The 16,246-nt window shown below is 38.9% G+C and overlaps 1 protein-coding gene across 1 annotated transcript; it reads right to left on the reverse strand.

The window, feature by feature from the left end:
* Nucleotides 1–1,016: 1,016 nt before the first annotated feature.
* LOC145770737 (uncharacterized) lies at nucleotides 1,017–9,324 on the reverse strand. The gene is made up of 4 exons (XM_082582440.1): nucleotides 9,129–9,324; nucleotides 4,337–4,436; nucleotides 2,290–2,359; nucleotides 1,017–2,048 (listed from the first exon to the last, which is right to left on the reverse strand). The coding sequence occupies exons 1-4, from the start codon at nucleotides 9,266–9,268 to the stop codon at nucleotides 1,192–1,194; spliced, it is 1,167 nt and encodes a 388-aa protein (XP_082438566.1). The 5' UTR covers nucleotides 9,269–9,324; the 3' UTR covers nucleotides 1,017–1,191.
* Nucleotides 9,325–16,246: the final 6,922 nt, after the last annotated feature.

Here is a 16,246-nt window from a genome sequence, read left to right on the forward strand (position 1 = left end):
TCTTTCAATTGCACTATCTAGCATCTCGATACCATTGGCACAGAACGAGATATATGCTGATTTGTAAAAATTGTGACAACACGCCCCACTTTGCCCTATACTGTTTTCATGCTCGCAAATATGTATTTGCTTTTCATCAAATATAGCTACTAGTCTCTAAACCCCTTACAGCCTGTTTCACCCTAAAAGGGGGAATCATCAAAAGGTCCTTATTTTAATAGAAATAGAATTCTATTTGAATAAGGACCTTCTGATGATCCCTCTTTTAAGGTAAAACAGGCTGTAAGGGTTTTAGAGACTGGTAACTTGCCTATATTGGATGTAATTCGCTCTTCTTAGCTTTTTGCTTGGCATTGAGCACTTTTTGTAGTACCGTATTAATAGTAGCCTATTTATTGTTTTATATTTGCTTTTCGTATTTAATCGTTTTTGTTGGAGGGCGGTAAAATTTTACCAGTTCATGAAGGGGGCGTTGGGCCAAAAAAGGTTGAGAAACACTGACCTAAACCTTTGCATAACTGCTAAAATTAGCTTCTAAAAAGATCGTCCCGATAGCTCACTTGGTTCGCGCGTGACTTCTGGATCGAAGAAGCTTCAAGATCAAGCGGCGCTGGTTCTGCTCTCGGGATGTGCGCTTGAGCAACGCACGTTAATAACTGCTCTCCATTCAGCGGCATCTAGTGGATGGAATAATTCCCCGCCAACAGGACTTCAACAATCGGAAACTTCACTCTGTCAATCTCTGTGACCGGGCGTCCAGGCTTGCGTCAGTGATTCAAAGCCTCTACAAGTATGCGAAACTGCCAAGATTAAGCTCTGCAAGATGCTTTTCCAGTCCGAGCATAAAGATTTAATCAATCAATAAAGTCCATCAAATGTACTTTCCCTCAACCAATCAATTTAGAATGTGAAACGATATTTTTCCAAGACCAAAATATCCTTTTTGCTTCTCAGAAAGACAAGTTTCGCCTTATGGTAGGTAGATGAAACAAAATAAAATCCCATCACAAGCAAGAAAATGTTGGTAAAGTATTACTTGCATACGGTAAACAGAAAGAAATAATTTTCGCAAAATGAGTTACCCAAACACAATGACATGAAGAGTAGACTACATTCACAGCAGCGATTAAATTGGTTTGCTGAACCAATGAAATTATGCACAAATAAACAAAAGTGTTGCCACACATTTTTCTATTTTAGTTGTTTAGAAATTTTAGTGGCAACTCTGTTCACAGCTCGTACAGACACGGAAACACTGGAGGTTTTTTGAGCATTGCTCACCCATTCACTTGTCAAATGTTTCACATCAATGGCATTGTTATAAGCGGTATTAGCCTCGTCAAGATGGTTAGTAGATTCAAGTGCAGCTCCTAAATTATGATAGCACAAAGCCAACACAATGCATTTGTCCGCCTGGCTCCCATATACAGATTTAATCAAAGTTATAGCGTTGTTGTTCAACATAATAGCTTTAAAGAAATCTTTCACTTCAAAGCAACAAAGAGCAAAGCATTTCAAAAACCAAGCAACGGTTTTACACTTAAGTTTCAAGTCAGCGTTATCTGTGAGTTGCATTTCCTTCAGTATATTTTCCATAAAAGAGTAAAGCAATTTGAAGATCTCTTTTTGGTTCTGCTTTGACATGTCTTGAGCTAAACTCTCCATGAATTTACCAATTCGTTGTAACTTGTTCAACTTTGTCAAGCCATTGTAAAAGTTTGCTATAAACTTGAAAATGGATCGGACCAGCAAAATGGTGTTATTGTAATCTTTCATTGTTAAGAATTTTTCTGCTAGTTGAATCATATCAACGTCATATTCTTCTTGTGTTTCCATTTTTGAAATTGAAGATGTGTACGAATCCATCAGAGTAATTATTTCAAAACAAAGTTTTTTAGCTTCGTCAAACCGATCCAGTTCAAAACAGCAAATAGCTTGTTTTACAACAAAGGGTAATTTTTCATCCCCTTCAGTTTTGTTTGAAATTTTTTTCAAGATTTTTATGGCTTCAAAGTACTTTTTTTCATGTTGGCACGCAAGAGCCCTTTCTGCAAAACAAAGTTTTTTGCTGTTAAATCTTTAACTTGTACCTTAAGTTATCATGAAAATGTTGCTATAAAATATTATAATTATAAATATAAAATATAAAATTGTTGGCGCTATAAGCTAGCCTATTCATAATTTTTACTCTAATTTTTGCACGATGAATTGAAAAATAGAAAAAATTAAATAACGTCACCATATTGAAAAATAACCTTGCATGATATGCTAACAAAACAATAATATTACGTTTTAAATGGTCCAAATTGGTTTCTGAATGACTTGAAGCTTCAAACGATTCCTTCTCATATATGCCCAACTGAAAAACAAAAAATATAAGCTTATAAAAATGGCTAGGTACCGCATATGTACCACAATAGCCCAATTTCAAGCTTATCTAATCTGAAAGTATACAGGTAGACTAACTTGTATTTAAAATACGACTAGTAGTAGACAAATGCAGTAATTGGAAATTACAATAACGATTGAATGCATTCACTTAAGGAGTTATTTCAGTAAGCAATGCACAATCGACTTATAATACGGATTAATTTCTAATGCTGGACCAACATAAAAATTAGCTTTGTTAAAAAAAAGAATGTTTTAGAGAGATCGTATGCATAGTGGAACTGACGTTGTTTTGGGCCGGAAGCGTTTTTACCATAGAACAGCAGCTGAGGTTAGAGCAACTCCGCTTGGAATGGCTTCGATTTCGTTTTGACAAATAGACTACACAAATAGATTTTGTGCATTAAATCACTCCTGCAACTTTTCCTTCACAATCCTACTACAAAGCTAACTGCAAATAGCTAGCAGAGCAGTTGGGTGCTTTGTGAACATCATATGACATTGATTTAATTCACTGTGGGAATCTTTCCGCTCGGACTAAGAAAACATCTTTTTGAGAGTTGTATCCTGGCAGTCAGGGGCGTTGACAGGGGGAGGGGTCTAGGTGGTACTTTTGGACCCGGGCCTAGAATATTTCGGGGGCTCGGATTTAAAAGATTCTCCGCGACTTAAAACAATAGCCTATCAAGATCTTAATATTATCGGATCTAAAGGAATTGCCATCAGAGGTTAAAACAGCTACTTCAGCGGTCAGATGGTAAAGCACCGGGCCCCCTTCCGGGTACCGGGCCCACTTCAGCTTTCTGGTGGTAAAATAGCCACTTCAGCCACCAAACAGTAAAATATGAATTTAGTTTAGTCTAGTAGGCCTACGTAAAAACAGAATGTGATCATGTATAGCCAAATTGGACAGTGTAAGTTTGAAAACTGAACTAAAGACAATTGATAAAAATAAAATGTTTATTCAAGCTCATTGCTTGATTTAGTTCTAATATCAAGTGATGGCAGTAGCCTACGTTTGAAAAAGTGTAGACCATAACATGTTGCTCAAAAATAACTTGAAACAGTTTGTTTGGGGTGGTTTGGTCTCATTCTCTGCAAATGTTGAAACAAAGCAAAATATCTTTACAATGCCTCCGGCAAAACAACAAGCCAACGCAAGACCGACGCCAATTACGATTTCATTGAAGCGTGGACGACGTCCACGCGTAAAAGATTAAAATCGAAAACAAAAGAATTGACCTGTCACACTCAACTTTAAGATAATTAAGAAGCGATTTCTCAAGCCAAATAAAAAGATATGACCAACCATCAAATGATTTGATTTTTCACGTTGTGCGGTTGAACAAATTGCAAAAGATTTTCGATGCTGTGTTGTCAGATAAATTATTATCTGCAATATGTGAAAATGTGATTGATCTATGTTACGTAATTTTTGAGTGACACGAGCTGAAAGTGCTAGTGTAAAACCGACCCTCCCCCCCGTCCGCAGGTCAACTGGCCAAAAAACGTCACAGGAAACGGGGTTAAAAAACGTTGCTCAAGCACACACCCCGAGAGCTGAACCAGTGTCGCTTGATCTTCGTTTCTTCCTTCATAAAATCGGGCGCATAACCAATCTATCGTTATTTTATCGTTTTTTTACCCTCTCTCTCCCTATATGTTACCTCATTAGACAGACGATTCCCCTAATATGCCAATCCAATCCATAGCCGTAGTCTACAATACAACACAGCATTACGGTAGTGACAAGGTGTAGCAACCGTGCCAATTTTCTTTTAACTTAATTACTTTATTTAGGTCTCAAAAACGTTTTAACTTTCGCATTTTGTCGCTTCTACTTTTTTTAAACCTTTGTTATATTGAAGTGTATTGTTTTCGCTGTGACGGTTAGAAACAAAAACAACTGAACTCTTCCTCAAAATGTCATATTTGAGAGGCCGTTTACCTTATTGAACCCATCGATTACGTGTTCGAGAGTGTGGTTTCGAGGAATATCAATAACTCCAGTTGATCCTAACTCTATCACCTTGCGACAAGTAGGACACCTGAAAATATCATGAATTAAACATGACCGAAAAAATACAAAACAATCTGGATAAAGAAATTAGTTAGTGGTCAATGGTCATACTGTATTAGTGTTGCCACTGGCGTTGACAGGGGGGTCCAGGAAGGAAGCTATTTTTGGACCACGGGCTTGAGATCTTATAAGAAACAATGAAGTTAAAGTATTACGCTTTTGTCTCTCCGTAGCTCAAATGTACTTTTTTTGGTGAGACATATGTTTTAGCCGAACGTCCGTTCAAAGTCTCTCCGTTTTCTTCCAATTTTCTTCTCGCCGTTTTTGGTGAAACTGTTGATTATCCTCAAATGCTGATTCTCGTAAAAGGTTAAAATTATTCATTTATAGCCAAAGTATATTTTGTGAAACATTTGAGAAATAGATCGGAATGCTCAAAGATCAACAACATGCAACATATATAAGGACATGCATAACCTATCGAATCTGCTTGATTGTAGAGTAGGCTACTGTGCTACTGATAAGTTGAGGTTATCTAATAGATTTTATCGTCCCGCATAACTACTCAGACTATTGTCTTCCACAGGAGCAGGAGCAGCAGCCACGCAATGGCTAGTCAACCATAGAACAGAATTTTGCGAAAAATAAACCATCAACTCATTGCAGTATCATCGACGTAGGCCAATACGATCACTCGCAGTATGTCCTGCTATTTTTCATTTCTTTTTATGCGAAACACTAAATCCTTATTACAGAACTGGTTGGGACAAGAGATTGTTGTAGTAATTCCAGTTCCACATACTATTCTGTCAAACCGACGTGCTGTGATGGTCATTTACCTTTATTCTGAAGCTCTACAAGATGCATTAGTTCAATGAAAAAGATGAAAGTTGGTTTTGAATGCCTTGATAAAGTGCAACACTAAACGGCAGTAGACTTGCTAAAAAAGGAACTCAAAAACTCCAAACACCCCCGAGACGTGTGTGATGTTGAGATAATTGAATCAAATATAATAAATAGTATTTTCAGTATCATTGATAAAATTATTGCAAAGTTACACGAAAGCGTCATAAAAAGGAAAGATTGGATTCAAGAATCCTCCCTTCACGACCCCTTCGCCTAAACATTGTAGCCTAATTCGTATTTGATTGATTGATTAATTTGATTATTCTCGGGCTGGAAAAGCTTCTTCGAGAGCTTAATCCTGGCAGTTTCGCATGCTTGTAGGGGTTTTGAACCACTGACGCTGGCCCGGCCACCGAGATCGACAGAGTGAACTTTCCGCTTATGTTGAAGTGTTGTTGTTGGGGAATTATCAAAAGGTGCCGCTGAATGGAGAACAGTCCTGAAATACGTTGCACAAGCGCACACCCAGAGAGCCGAACCGCGCCGCTTTATATGGCTATTTTATGGAAGACCCACTCAGTCAGTTTCAATTCGTTCCTCATTTAAAAGCTAGGTCAAGTCTACATGTAAATCTGCTTAGGCCTAGCCAACATGTGACTTGTAACCATACTTGCAATTTGATATAATGTTTGGACGAAAAACACACGTTAATGTTTGAACTCATGTTAAAGCAAACATTTAAGTTATAACACTTACGGAACAACAACCCACAGGTATAAATAAACGTGAATATTCATTGTGCATCACATCAATTACCTTGCATGAACGTGCAAATATTTTGCTCTGATAAGGTTGGTTGGGTTTGAATCAAAGAGGTCACTATGATTTGATTCTTTAATCTCGGACTGAAAAAGTCTCTGAAAGCTTATTCCGGGCAGTTTCGTAGACTTACAGAGGCTTTTAACCACTGACGCAGGCCTGGTTACCGAGCTTGGCCTAGTGAAGTTTCCGATTGACAAAGTGTTGTTGTCTGCAAATTATTCTACCTTCTTAGTGCTGCTGAGTGGAGAGCAGGCCTTAAAATTAGTTGATCTAAGAACCGACCCCCCCCCCCTGTCCGCAAGTCAACTGGCCAAAAACGTCACAGGAAATAGGGTTAAAAGCGTTGCTCAAGCACACACCCCGAGAACCAACCAGCGTCGCTTGATCTTGTGACTTCTTTTGCCGGATTTGCTTCACCTAGGAGCTCAACCAATTAAGCTACCGGGGCGGACTATCAATAGCGTCTAGAAGGGCCTCAAACTCTAATTTCTCTCTGAGGGCCAAATGAATAGGCCTACTTGTAAATTAACTTTAGGACCGCAATACTTTTTTGCATTTCGGAAAGTTAAGCCTGTCTCCATGGTCAATTCCGATTTTCTACATTTTACGGACGGGTCCTACAGAATTTTCGATCCACACTCTCCTTCTACGGGTACTTCGACTCCCCACCCTGGCCCCGCAATCTAAGCTGGTGGCAGGCGCAGATTTATGGGGGGGGGCCCGCCTTCCCCCCGAAATTTTGTGAAGAATTACTTCAAATACGTTTTAATTTAATTTGTTAGAGCTGACTCAGCTGAAACCAACGCTGAGCCAAATGACGTCAGTTGAAACAGTCTGAAACCTTGAATGGCTGTTTTATAGTTTTTAGTCTTCATTATAATATCTATCAATCACCGTACATGCCTGCAAACATACAAATATCCAATTGGTCATGGACACAGGGTTTTAAACCAGATTAGCTTTGCATGCTTAGCAATGTTTGTTCAAGCAAAATTTATATTTTAAACATTCACAATAGATGAAAATGTCTGTTTTAAATATATTTTATAACATATCGTATATGTCGTAGTACCCCCCCCCCCCCCCGCAAAAATACTTCTAGATCCGCACATGGCTGGTGGTCCTCTGTGTTAATTTGTGCTCTTTTCGCCGTGTCAATTATTTGTACCTTTACGTTGTCAATGCTGATAAAACAGTTCATCACTGTTCAATAAACAAAGTGATACAGAAAAAACGCAATAAAAGAGGTAGAAAGAACGCACCAAGAACATAATATTGCAAACAAAGAAATAGAAAAACACTGCAAAAACGAAAAAAATGCAAACAGAACAACTTGGACTTGTAGAGCAAAAATCTTGCAACCGACTTTCAAAAAGCGAGGAAAAAAACGAAATCCTTCAACAACTTACTGGGCTGCTACAATACCACTGCGACAACAGCACAAGTGACAAGGCAATGTGATTGTGATTTAACAATCGCTTTCTTGCACCAATAACATTGTGCGACTGTACTAGTAGGCCCCAGTTTAAAAGTCGGGTGAAGTTTGATGGGCGTGTAAGATTCTTTGAGCAATTTTAGTGTGAATTTTATCTTAAGTGAGTACCGCAGTGAATCAGAGTGAATTTTAACTTTTAATTATTTGAAAGTTCAAAAAGGCATGGCGAGCCGCACAAAACGTCCTCGCGGGTCGCATGTTTGATGAGACCAGGCCCGTAATTATACATTTTAGCTTGGGGGGGCTCAAAAGCTGTTGCGAAGTAAAAGGCTATGCACATAACATTTGTAGTTGCAATTAGTCTAATTTGCGGTTTTTCGGGCAAAGGCATGGCATATGTTATGAAGTCACAAGGTGCTAGATAGCAGTAATTTCGAATGATTGGGATAATTCCAGCCAAAACATGGGTAATTCCAGCCAAAATGATTGCAGAATAGAATAGATGCAATCAGTGGCGTAGCCAGGAATTTGTAAAGGGGGGGTTTTGACGGCCCAGCGGCGGGGGTCTGGGGGGCCTCCCCCAGAACAATTTTGAAAAATTGTTTTGAATTTGGTGCATTCTGAGAGCATTTTCAACAAAAATGTGGGTATGAATATTCCTGTAAAATTGTGCTGTCCGGTGGCATAGCAAAAGAATAAGATCATGTTTTCTTCGGCATTTTTCGGAAATAAAGCTAAGTCTCTATGTTTTCTTGTTGCTAAATCCTGGCTGAGATGTTTGAATGTTTGGTATTGACAAAACTCGCTCTTTTAATGCAGTTTTGCTTAAAATTAGGCCATTTCTTTTTAGACTGAAAGCATCACACGTGCCAAAGGGGGGGGGGGGGAGGGGGGTTGTAATCCCAACCCCCCCCCCTGGCTACCCCACTGGATGCAATATTTTTAACACACAACTTTGTCAGGAATGACCCTCGTGACTTTGTCTGGTACAGGTCTCCACCAAACCAATTTATCCCCTTTGGGGTGTAATATTCTGCAGTAAACGCCAAAAAACACTAACAGCTATTCAAGCTGATACCAATGTTGATTTATTTGTTTTTAAGAGGTATTCATGGACAATATTTCCAAAACCAGCATCTTACTCCATTGTAATTGCTTTTACCTGAGATGCCTTGCCAAAAAACTCACCCAAATTTAAAAATCATTATCGTGCAATCTGTCTGGAATAACCCTATAACTATTACCCCACCAGTACATAACAACTACAAAATTACAAGCAAGATAATTGTACAAAGTGACATATGAGAATCAAAAAAAATTAAATATAGAAAGTCTTGGGTCTGGGATTACCGTAGGCTACTCATTTGGAATTGGAAAACCAAATGTAGCTTGCCTGGCAGAGTTTTTACTTTGAGCTTGGGGGGGCATTGCCCCCCCCAAGCCCCCCCGGCAATTACGGGCCTGGATGAGACCCTTGGGCTTAGTCTAGTAGGGCCAGGCATTGCAACCAAAATCAGCTGGCAAAATTCGTCCTTTTTAGACGACGTCTGCAGACGTTGAATCATTGTAAAAAAAGCATAAATTTTGCCTATTAATAAGCGCTTCCTATTAGCTTACCTTGTATCAACGTATGATTCACAAAGTTGTACAAGACACACATGGCATAAATTATGCCCACATGTCAACATGCGCACCGGTGGACGGAGGGTTTCCATACATATCGGGCATTGCAGTTCTTCTAGCATCTGAATTGACATTTTTAACAAAATAACATTCTGTAACTGAAAATTAAAAAAGGAATGTCGTGACCTGTAACTCTAGAATCATAAAAAAACTATAATAGTCCACAAACGGAGAAGAAACATTACAACTCGGAAGAATTACCAATGGCTTGAAAGCGTGAAAGACAAGTTGAAGTTTAAATGTGTGGAAGACGAAAATACTACATAAGATTTCGAAACGTAAAAGGTAAACACTAGAACCTGACTATAGAATAAGTTGTCTTTTATTGTTTTTTTATGGGTGTGATTGTTCTTGTTCTCTGCAGTTTAACTCCAAATAAGTAGGTTTAGTGACTGCGCAAATCAAAAATATTAATTTCCAAACACTGTTTTAGCGATGCATATTTTAAACCTTTTGGTTTTGCCATCTTTTTCTTTTGTTGGTGCCAAATTCGTGTGTTTACTTTATCTTTCCTTTCATTTTCGCCCAAGCAATGAGAAATAAATTTGAAGCAAGGAAAAAATGTGGGTTTCGAAAACTGGAAATTAAAATTTCTTCCTTGTCAATTCTATGGTCAGGTTCTAGTATTTAGCCTACAGTTACTGCAGCAGTCCTTCCCTATAACAACTAATTAGTAGCTTATGACGTGTCAAATGACGCCGTATCAATAGGTATATTTGGACACTTTCTTAATAACTGCATTTGAAAGCACTTTCCGCATAGGTTACCCTACGCACTTTTATTTTCCTCATCACCTTTTCATTTAACAAGTTTAGAACAGAATAGTCCTTCAGACATGGTTGACTGAGTTCAAGTAACTGATGTTTTTTTGTCTTTCTGTGAAGGCTATTTACTTCCGTTACGTCATTATAGATGGAAACGTCATATTCCATCATGTCTCGTGACTGTTGCATGTTTGTCAAACAATTCATTCTAGGATTAGATCGTGATCTAACTGTGTACACAATACACCGCTAACAAAAAATACATAAAATCTGTTTGTTGACTTGATAAGTGTTTACTTAAACATTTCTTTAACTTTTGTATTCGTATGAATCACTCTCGACAAAGTAACCTGATTCCTCTGAATTTGTTACTAAAGGTGCGGTAGTCTCTCACAGGAACTGTTCATGATTGACTGTCTGACTGATCTACTCCAAGTCCACACACATATATACAAATTCATTGTAGTTTATTATTAAATCGGCCAGTCTTGCAGCTACAAATAATACTCCATAAAACACTTAGGCCTAAGCCTACATAAGGTAGGCTACTTAGATTACTGTGCATTTTCAATCAACCAAAACATGTCTTTTAGTTTTTGCCCTCTACGCTCTACAGACATTGAATGTGATAAAAAAAAGCTTTGTTTAGATGAAATGAATAGCCTACATTACACAATTGGCCTTGGTATAATTTAATTTCGAAACAACGATACAAAATCCATTTTTGTTCCAGCCTCTGATTGACTGTGCTGAACCATGGCTAAACTTAAACTTCCGAAATTGATTCACAAGCTATTGAACGTTGTGACATTTGGCGTCATAATTATATAGCCTAATATATGACTTTTGAAGCCTACCTGAAGTGGGCTGTGACTTATTCACATCAATCACTGTAATTTGTTCTTAGCATTAAATTATAATTAACAATAATATCTGCACAAGAATTCAGTTTCAAGAAAACGCTCTGCTTCTTCGACCCTTACAACTAAACACTGAGGAAAAATCATTCAGGCAGGGCAAAAACATTTATAGTTTTCACTTTCCTCCTACTTCTTTTTATGTAAGTTTCTTTGTTATATATATTTTTTTTCATTTTGCTCTGGTTAACAACAGGCACGTCACAACACGGTTCTGTTGGTTTTGCAGGTACAGGATGACGCAGGCCTAAAGGGAAGCAGTAATATGCCAGAGATTTCATTCTTGGCAAAGCAAGTAAGTTATCAACTTTCTGTTGCTGGGAAAATACCAATATTTGTCACCAAGCCTGGTGCGTTCCCTTCTGAAATGGCTTTGCCCAGCCCATGGTAAGATTTATTTTCATATTTCTACCAAGTAGCCTAAAACGTTCGCAACGTGATGTTATTTTAGGTTTCCAGACCAACAGACTAACTGCCTTTCGCCCTTTCCAAGAAATGACAAATAAAATTATTGAATGCGATGGACCGGTGGTTTTAGCCTAACTTCGTTTTGGCAACAGAAAAGCGTTTACAACCTCAAAGTCGACTAATTGTATTTTCTCAGACTTGCAAAAAGTTGACCAAGTAGTTTATAGGCTATCATCGACTAATAAAGCAATTCTCGAAATGAAGCGCTGACGCCGATTTAACTGGAAATTAACCTACTGCTCTTCTAATTCTCGTAAGTTTAAAGTCAATTGAGCATATTAGCAACGTTTATCACATCAAGCATCACTGAAATGTCGAAGAAGCTATAGGCTATTTCAATTTCGACCAACTTCAGATCTGATTTGCAGTAGCCTACTATTCCAACAAGAGTTTGATCGCGTGGGAAAGTAGTTTCATGATGCTAAGTTTGCTAACGATATGATTAGCAGCTTTTTTGGTGCCGCTGCGTATCCCATAGGCCATAGCCTATACTCCTGACGGTGGATAACGAAAATTAGAGTAAGCTGAAAGTAACCACTTTGTTGTACGCGTCATTGAAATAAATTGACGGCGTCAGCATCAGCGCGAATTGCCTAAAAACTTTACGGCGTAAAGTAATGCGTAAGCTCTTAGGGGAATTGACTTAAGCTCTTTAAGAAATTGACGGCGTCAGCGCTAATTTCTAGCGCAATTTTTTGCCAGCGTCTCATAAAACGGAAATATTACAATCAAGTTTAGCTAACTTACAAATAAAGAGCAGGTATTAGCTGCTGAGCCTATTAGTTATTTCCTTGCAGAAAAACAAGCATTTCAAAACGTTTGTCTGACAATCTGCTGCGTTTAGGACGCATATTGTCCTTTCCAAGTGAAAACATGCGTTCCACAGTAGCGCTGGTTGGTATTGGTGTGTTGTATTTCAAAAACAAGTTGAAAACGTTTACTCGGAAAGGTATCACTGTTCCAAGCGTGCTGTGATAGTTTAGCATGTAGCCTATAAATCTTTTAACGAGGTGCAATGCACCAACATCGCTCTTTTCAGGGGCATAGGCTGGAGCTCTTGAAATAAAGTAAGTTTGTTCGACCCAGTTACTTTGTTCATTTAAGAATTGAGGATCGAAAATTAAAATATTAAAAGTTTCGTTTGGCAACACCGACTTTGGGCAAACTGCTTTGCAGCCCGAGATTCTGGATTTCAAGCGCTCTGATTGGCTACAAATTATTCTTGAAGCTCCACCTCTTTTGGTATTTTGCAGCAATTTTTGAATCTGTTGGGGCTGCATGGAAAACAGCCCCGCCTAACCGAATAACTTTACAGACTTTTTAAAGTTAGTTTTTATTTCGAAGAGTAGCGATGAGCCATGAATGTAAAAGTGTTAGCTGAAGAGTTAGGGCATTCAACAGGTTATAGGAAGTGCGAGTCCAGCCTATGTATAGGGCATCTCAAAATCACTTGAACCTTGTATGCAACGGCTAGGCTAGTCAAGACCAAGCTCAATACTAGTAAAGTTTGTCTCCAAAGCAATACCGTTAGTTTTTTTAAATACAGCTTAGGAATACATCAACTTTTCAACAAAGTTTGAATGCATTTTTTCAACATTTAGTGTAAAAACATGCTCAAAACGTACCAAATTTAATGCGATTTTTCAAATTTTTCTGGGGGGTCACTCCCCAGACCCCCGCGAAATCGTTCGCCTTCGGCAAACTCAGCGGCGGGCTTAGCCCCCCGGAATATTCATTGCAGCCCCACTGCTCACAAACAGCACCAGCCGCCACTGGTAATTCAGATGAGTCGCGCTGGCCAGAATACATTGTGAAACTCTTATTGTGAAACGAGATTTTCCATGAAAACAAAAAATGACGCATAGCGCTTGACGCTTAAAATCGGCAAAATAGTTGACGGCGCTATCACTTCCGTCAACTGAAAAATAAATTGACGGCGCTAGCCTCAGCGTCAACGTACAACACCGGCAGTAGCCTAGTCAGTTCTATCCAACCTTATATCCACGACAAAGAAAATAACTGCAATTTTTTGTACTTAGTTTTCACAAAAAACTTATAGAAAATGCATACGACATCACAAGGTTTCATTTCTGCTCAAATGACAACTGCCATTGTTATACATAAGCCTACCACAGTTCCGCGCATGTTGGCGATATAGCATAAGGTTGTTTTGGTTGTAAATTTATAGCGTCGGGTTTGGATCGTTCTTAGCCTGGCATTTCATCCACAGCCGTTCCAACATGGAAAACCTTGCGTTGGCCTCACCTGACGGGAATCATCAATGTTCGCAAGCCCCCACACGCCGACAACGTGACAATCCAGGTCGTGGAGGCACAAAGCTATCAATATAGCTACCCGTAAAGAATGATCTATTAAATATTTGACAGATTGTATATTGTCAAGCTAGCCAGACTATATCTCAATTAGTATTTCCAAAAAGTTTTAATTTTTATTATTTATTGTTTTTGTTTGAAATTTGAGAAGGTTTACTTCATTTCTATATCGCCTACCATATAGGCAATATAGGCCTACTATGGTACAGTACAGACTACATGCATTGTTGTCTGGGCCGATTCTTGCAACATTTAGGCCTACTCCAAACTGGGCCAGACAAAAGGCCATGTGCTGTGCAAGTTTATACAAGAGGAAATGACCTCTTAAAGAACTCTTCTACCCTTAAAACAATTGAGGTCGGTTTTAATGCAACCTGTTGAGATAAACATATAATCCAACCGGATGTGGAGTAGCCTCATCACCGCGAGTGCTTGCATAATAAAAGCTGCTAGGGACTGTACAGACTGAGAAGGTAAGACTTGGTAGCATGAGAGTCGGTTATGTCAACAAAATTCTTGTATCAACAAACATATAATTTTGCCTTGTTGTGTCAGCAAGTATTTTGTCCTTGCGCTTTGGACACAAAACAATGGATTCCTTTCCTTGTTTGAGGTAGAAACAAATTGACCAAAGACGACACTACATAGGCGGAAATCAGTGCCACATTGTGTCATGTGCTATGTGAACTTATATGACTTACAATATTGCTAAGCAGAAACCGGTTTTACAATGAGGCCTGATTTCGGAACTAATGATTTTGAGCCAAGCGATTGGTCTTATGGCGCAAAGCTTAGGTCGTATGCGCAAAGCTTACGACAAAGCTTGTCCCCCGAGCTGAAACATCTCACCAGCATTTTTGTGATTGCCTGAGTGCAACTGGTGTCCAGTTTGGTGTTGGCTATATTTTGGTATCGCTTCATTCCATTGCTATATTCAGTCAAAGCAGATTGTTTCTTGGCCACCTGCGATAAAAGGTTGAGACTTCGACCACGTAAGGTTGAGTGTTACCCAGAAAGTCGCCAGGTTGTTTTTTTATTGTTGTTAAGAAACTGGTGCTACATCTCAATCAGATGCCACCTTACAGCTAAGATGTTGGGCAGTTAGTTAGACCTTGATGGTCGGTTAGGCAGTTAGTTAGACCTTGATGGTCGGTTAGGCAGTTAGTTACACCTTGATGGTCGGTTAGGCAGTTAGTTACACCTTGATAGTCGGTTAGGCAGTTAGTTAGACCTTGATAGTCGGTTAGGCAGTTAGTTAGACCTTGATGGTCCGTTAGGTAGTAAGTTAGACCTTCATGGTCGGTTAGCTAGTAAGTTAGACCTTGATGGTCGGTTAGCTAGTAAGTTAGACTTTGATGGTCGTTAGGTAGTTAAACAATCTTTGTTGGTCGGTTATGTAGTTAGTTAGGCTAATAGTTCGAACCAATGACTTGGAAATTCGTAACAAGACCAGGCAGCAAGAAGTTAAAAATATCACAGTCACTTTATTTCCAAGTCTATATTTTGGCGATGAATGTATCTACTAAGTCGCTCCTCCATATGAACCTGTGTCTGGCGATTACGTTACAGAACTGAAAGGTTATGTCATGTCATGTAATAATATGTAACATACTGTTGTGCCACAAATCCATCTTTCCTTTTATCTCTTCTCAAACAAAGTGTGTGATAGGCTGTGAAAGTAAGTTTATGTCAATGTCATCATTGACATACACCGACCATCATTTCACAAACAACTTATTGAAATTGCATACCACATCACAAGGATTCACTTTTGCTCAAATGACAACTGTCATTGTGATACATAGGATAGGCCTACCACAGTTCCGCGCATGTTGGCGATATAGCATAAAGTTGTTTTGGTTGTAAAATCATCGCGTCGGGTTTGGATCGTTCTTAGTCTGGCATTTCATCCACAGCCGTTCCAACATGGAAAACCTTGCGTTGGCCTCACCTGACGGGAATCATCAATGCTCGCAAGCCCCCACACGCCGACAACGTGACAATCCAGGTCGTGGAGGAACAAAGCTATCAATATAGCAGTAAAGAATGATATACTAAATATTTGACAGATTGTATATTGTCAAGCTAGCCTGAGTATATCTCAATTAGTATTTCCTAATAGTTTTTATTTTTGTTATTTATTGTTTTTGTTTGAAATTTGAGAAGGTTTACTTCATTCTATATCGCCTACCATATAGGCAATATAGGCCTACTATGGTACAGTACAGATTACATGCATTGTTGTGTCTGGGCCGATTCTTGCAACATTTAGGCCTAGGCCTACACCTAAAAAGCGGACATGAATTTGCTTTAGATGCAGTGTTTGCGCAATACACAAGATGTGGTCACCCACCGGAAAGTAAAGAATGTTTGACACACTGCCTTTGAAACTGGGCCGGTCAAAAGGCCATTTGCTTTGCAAGTTTATACAAGAGGAAATGACCTCTTGAAGAAGTTTGCTACCCTTAAAACAATTGAGGTCGGTTTTAGTACAACCTGTTGAGATAAACATATAATCCAACCGGAAGTGGAGTAGCCCCATAAAAACCGCGAGTGCTTGCATAATAAAA

This window comes from Aplidium turbinatum, chromosome 5 (assembly GCF_918807975.1).
Source record: "Aplidium turbinatum chromosome 5, kaAplTurb1.1, whole genome shotgun sequence".
NCBI classification, from domain to species: domain Eukaryota; kingdom Metazoa; phylum Chordata; class Ascidiacea; order Aplousobranchia; family Polyclinidae; genus Aplidium; species Aplidium turbinatum.

Bases quoted from the DNA above. Each gene is read 5' to 3' on its own strand.
- LOC145770737 (XM_082582440.1), bottom strand. From the start codon at position 9,268: ATGTCAATTCAGATGCTAGAAGAACTGCAATGCCCGATATGTATGGAA. The intron at 4,437-9,128 runs GTAAGCTAATAG...TGATATTTTCAG, and splicing joins GAATCATACGTTGATACAAG to GTGTCCTACTTGTCGCAAGG. The intron at 2,360-4,336 runs GTAAACGGCCTC...TTTGTTTTTCAG, and splicing joins TAATCGATGGGTTCAATAAG to TTGGGCATATATGAGAAGGA.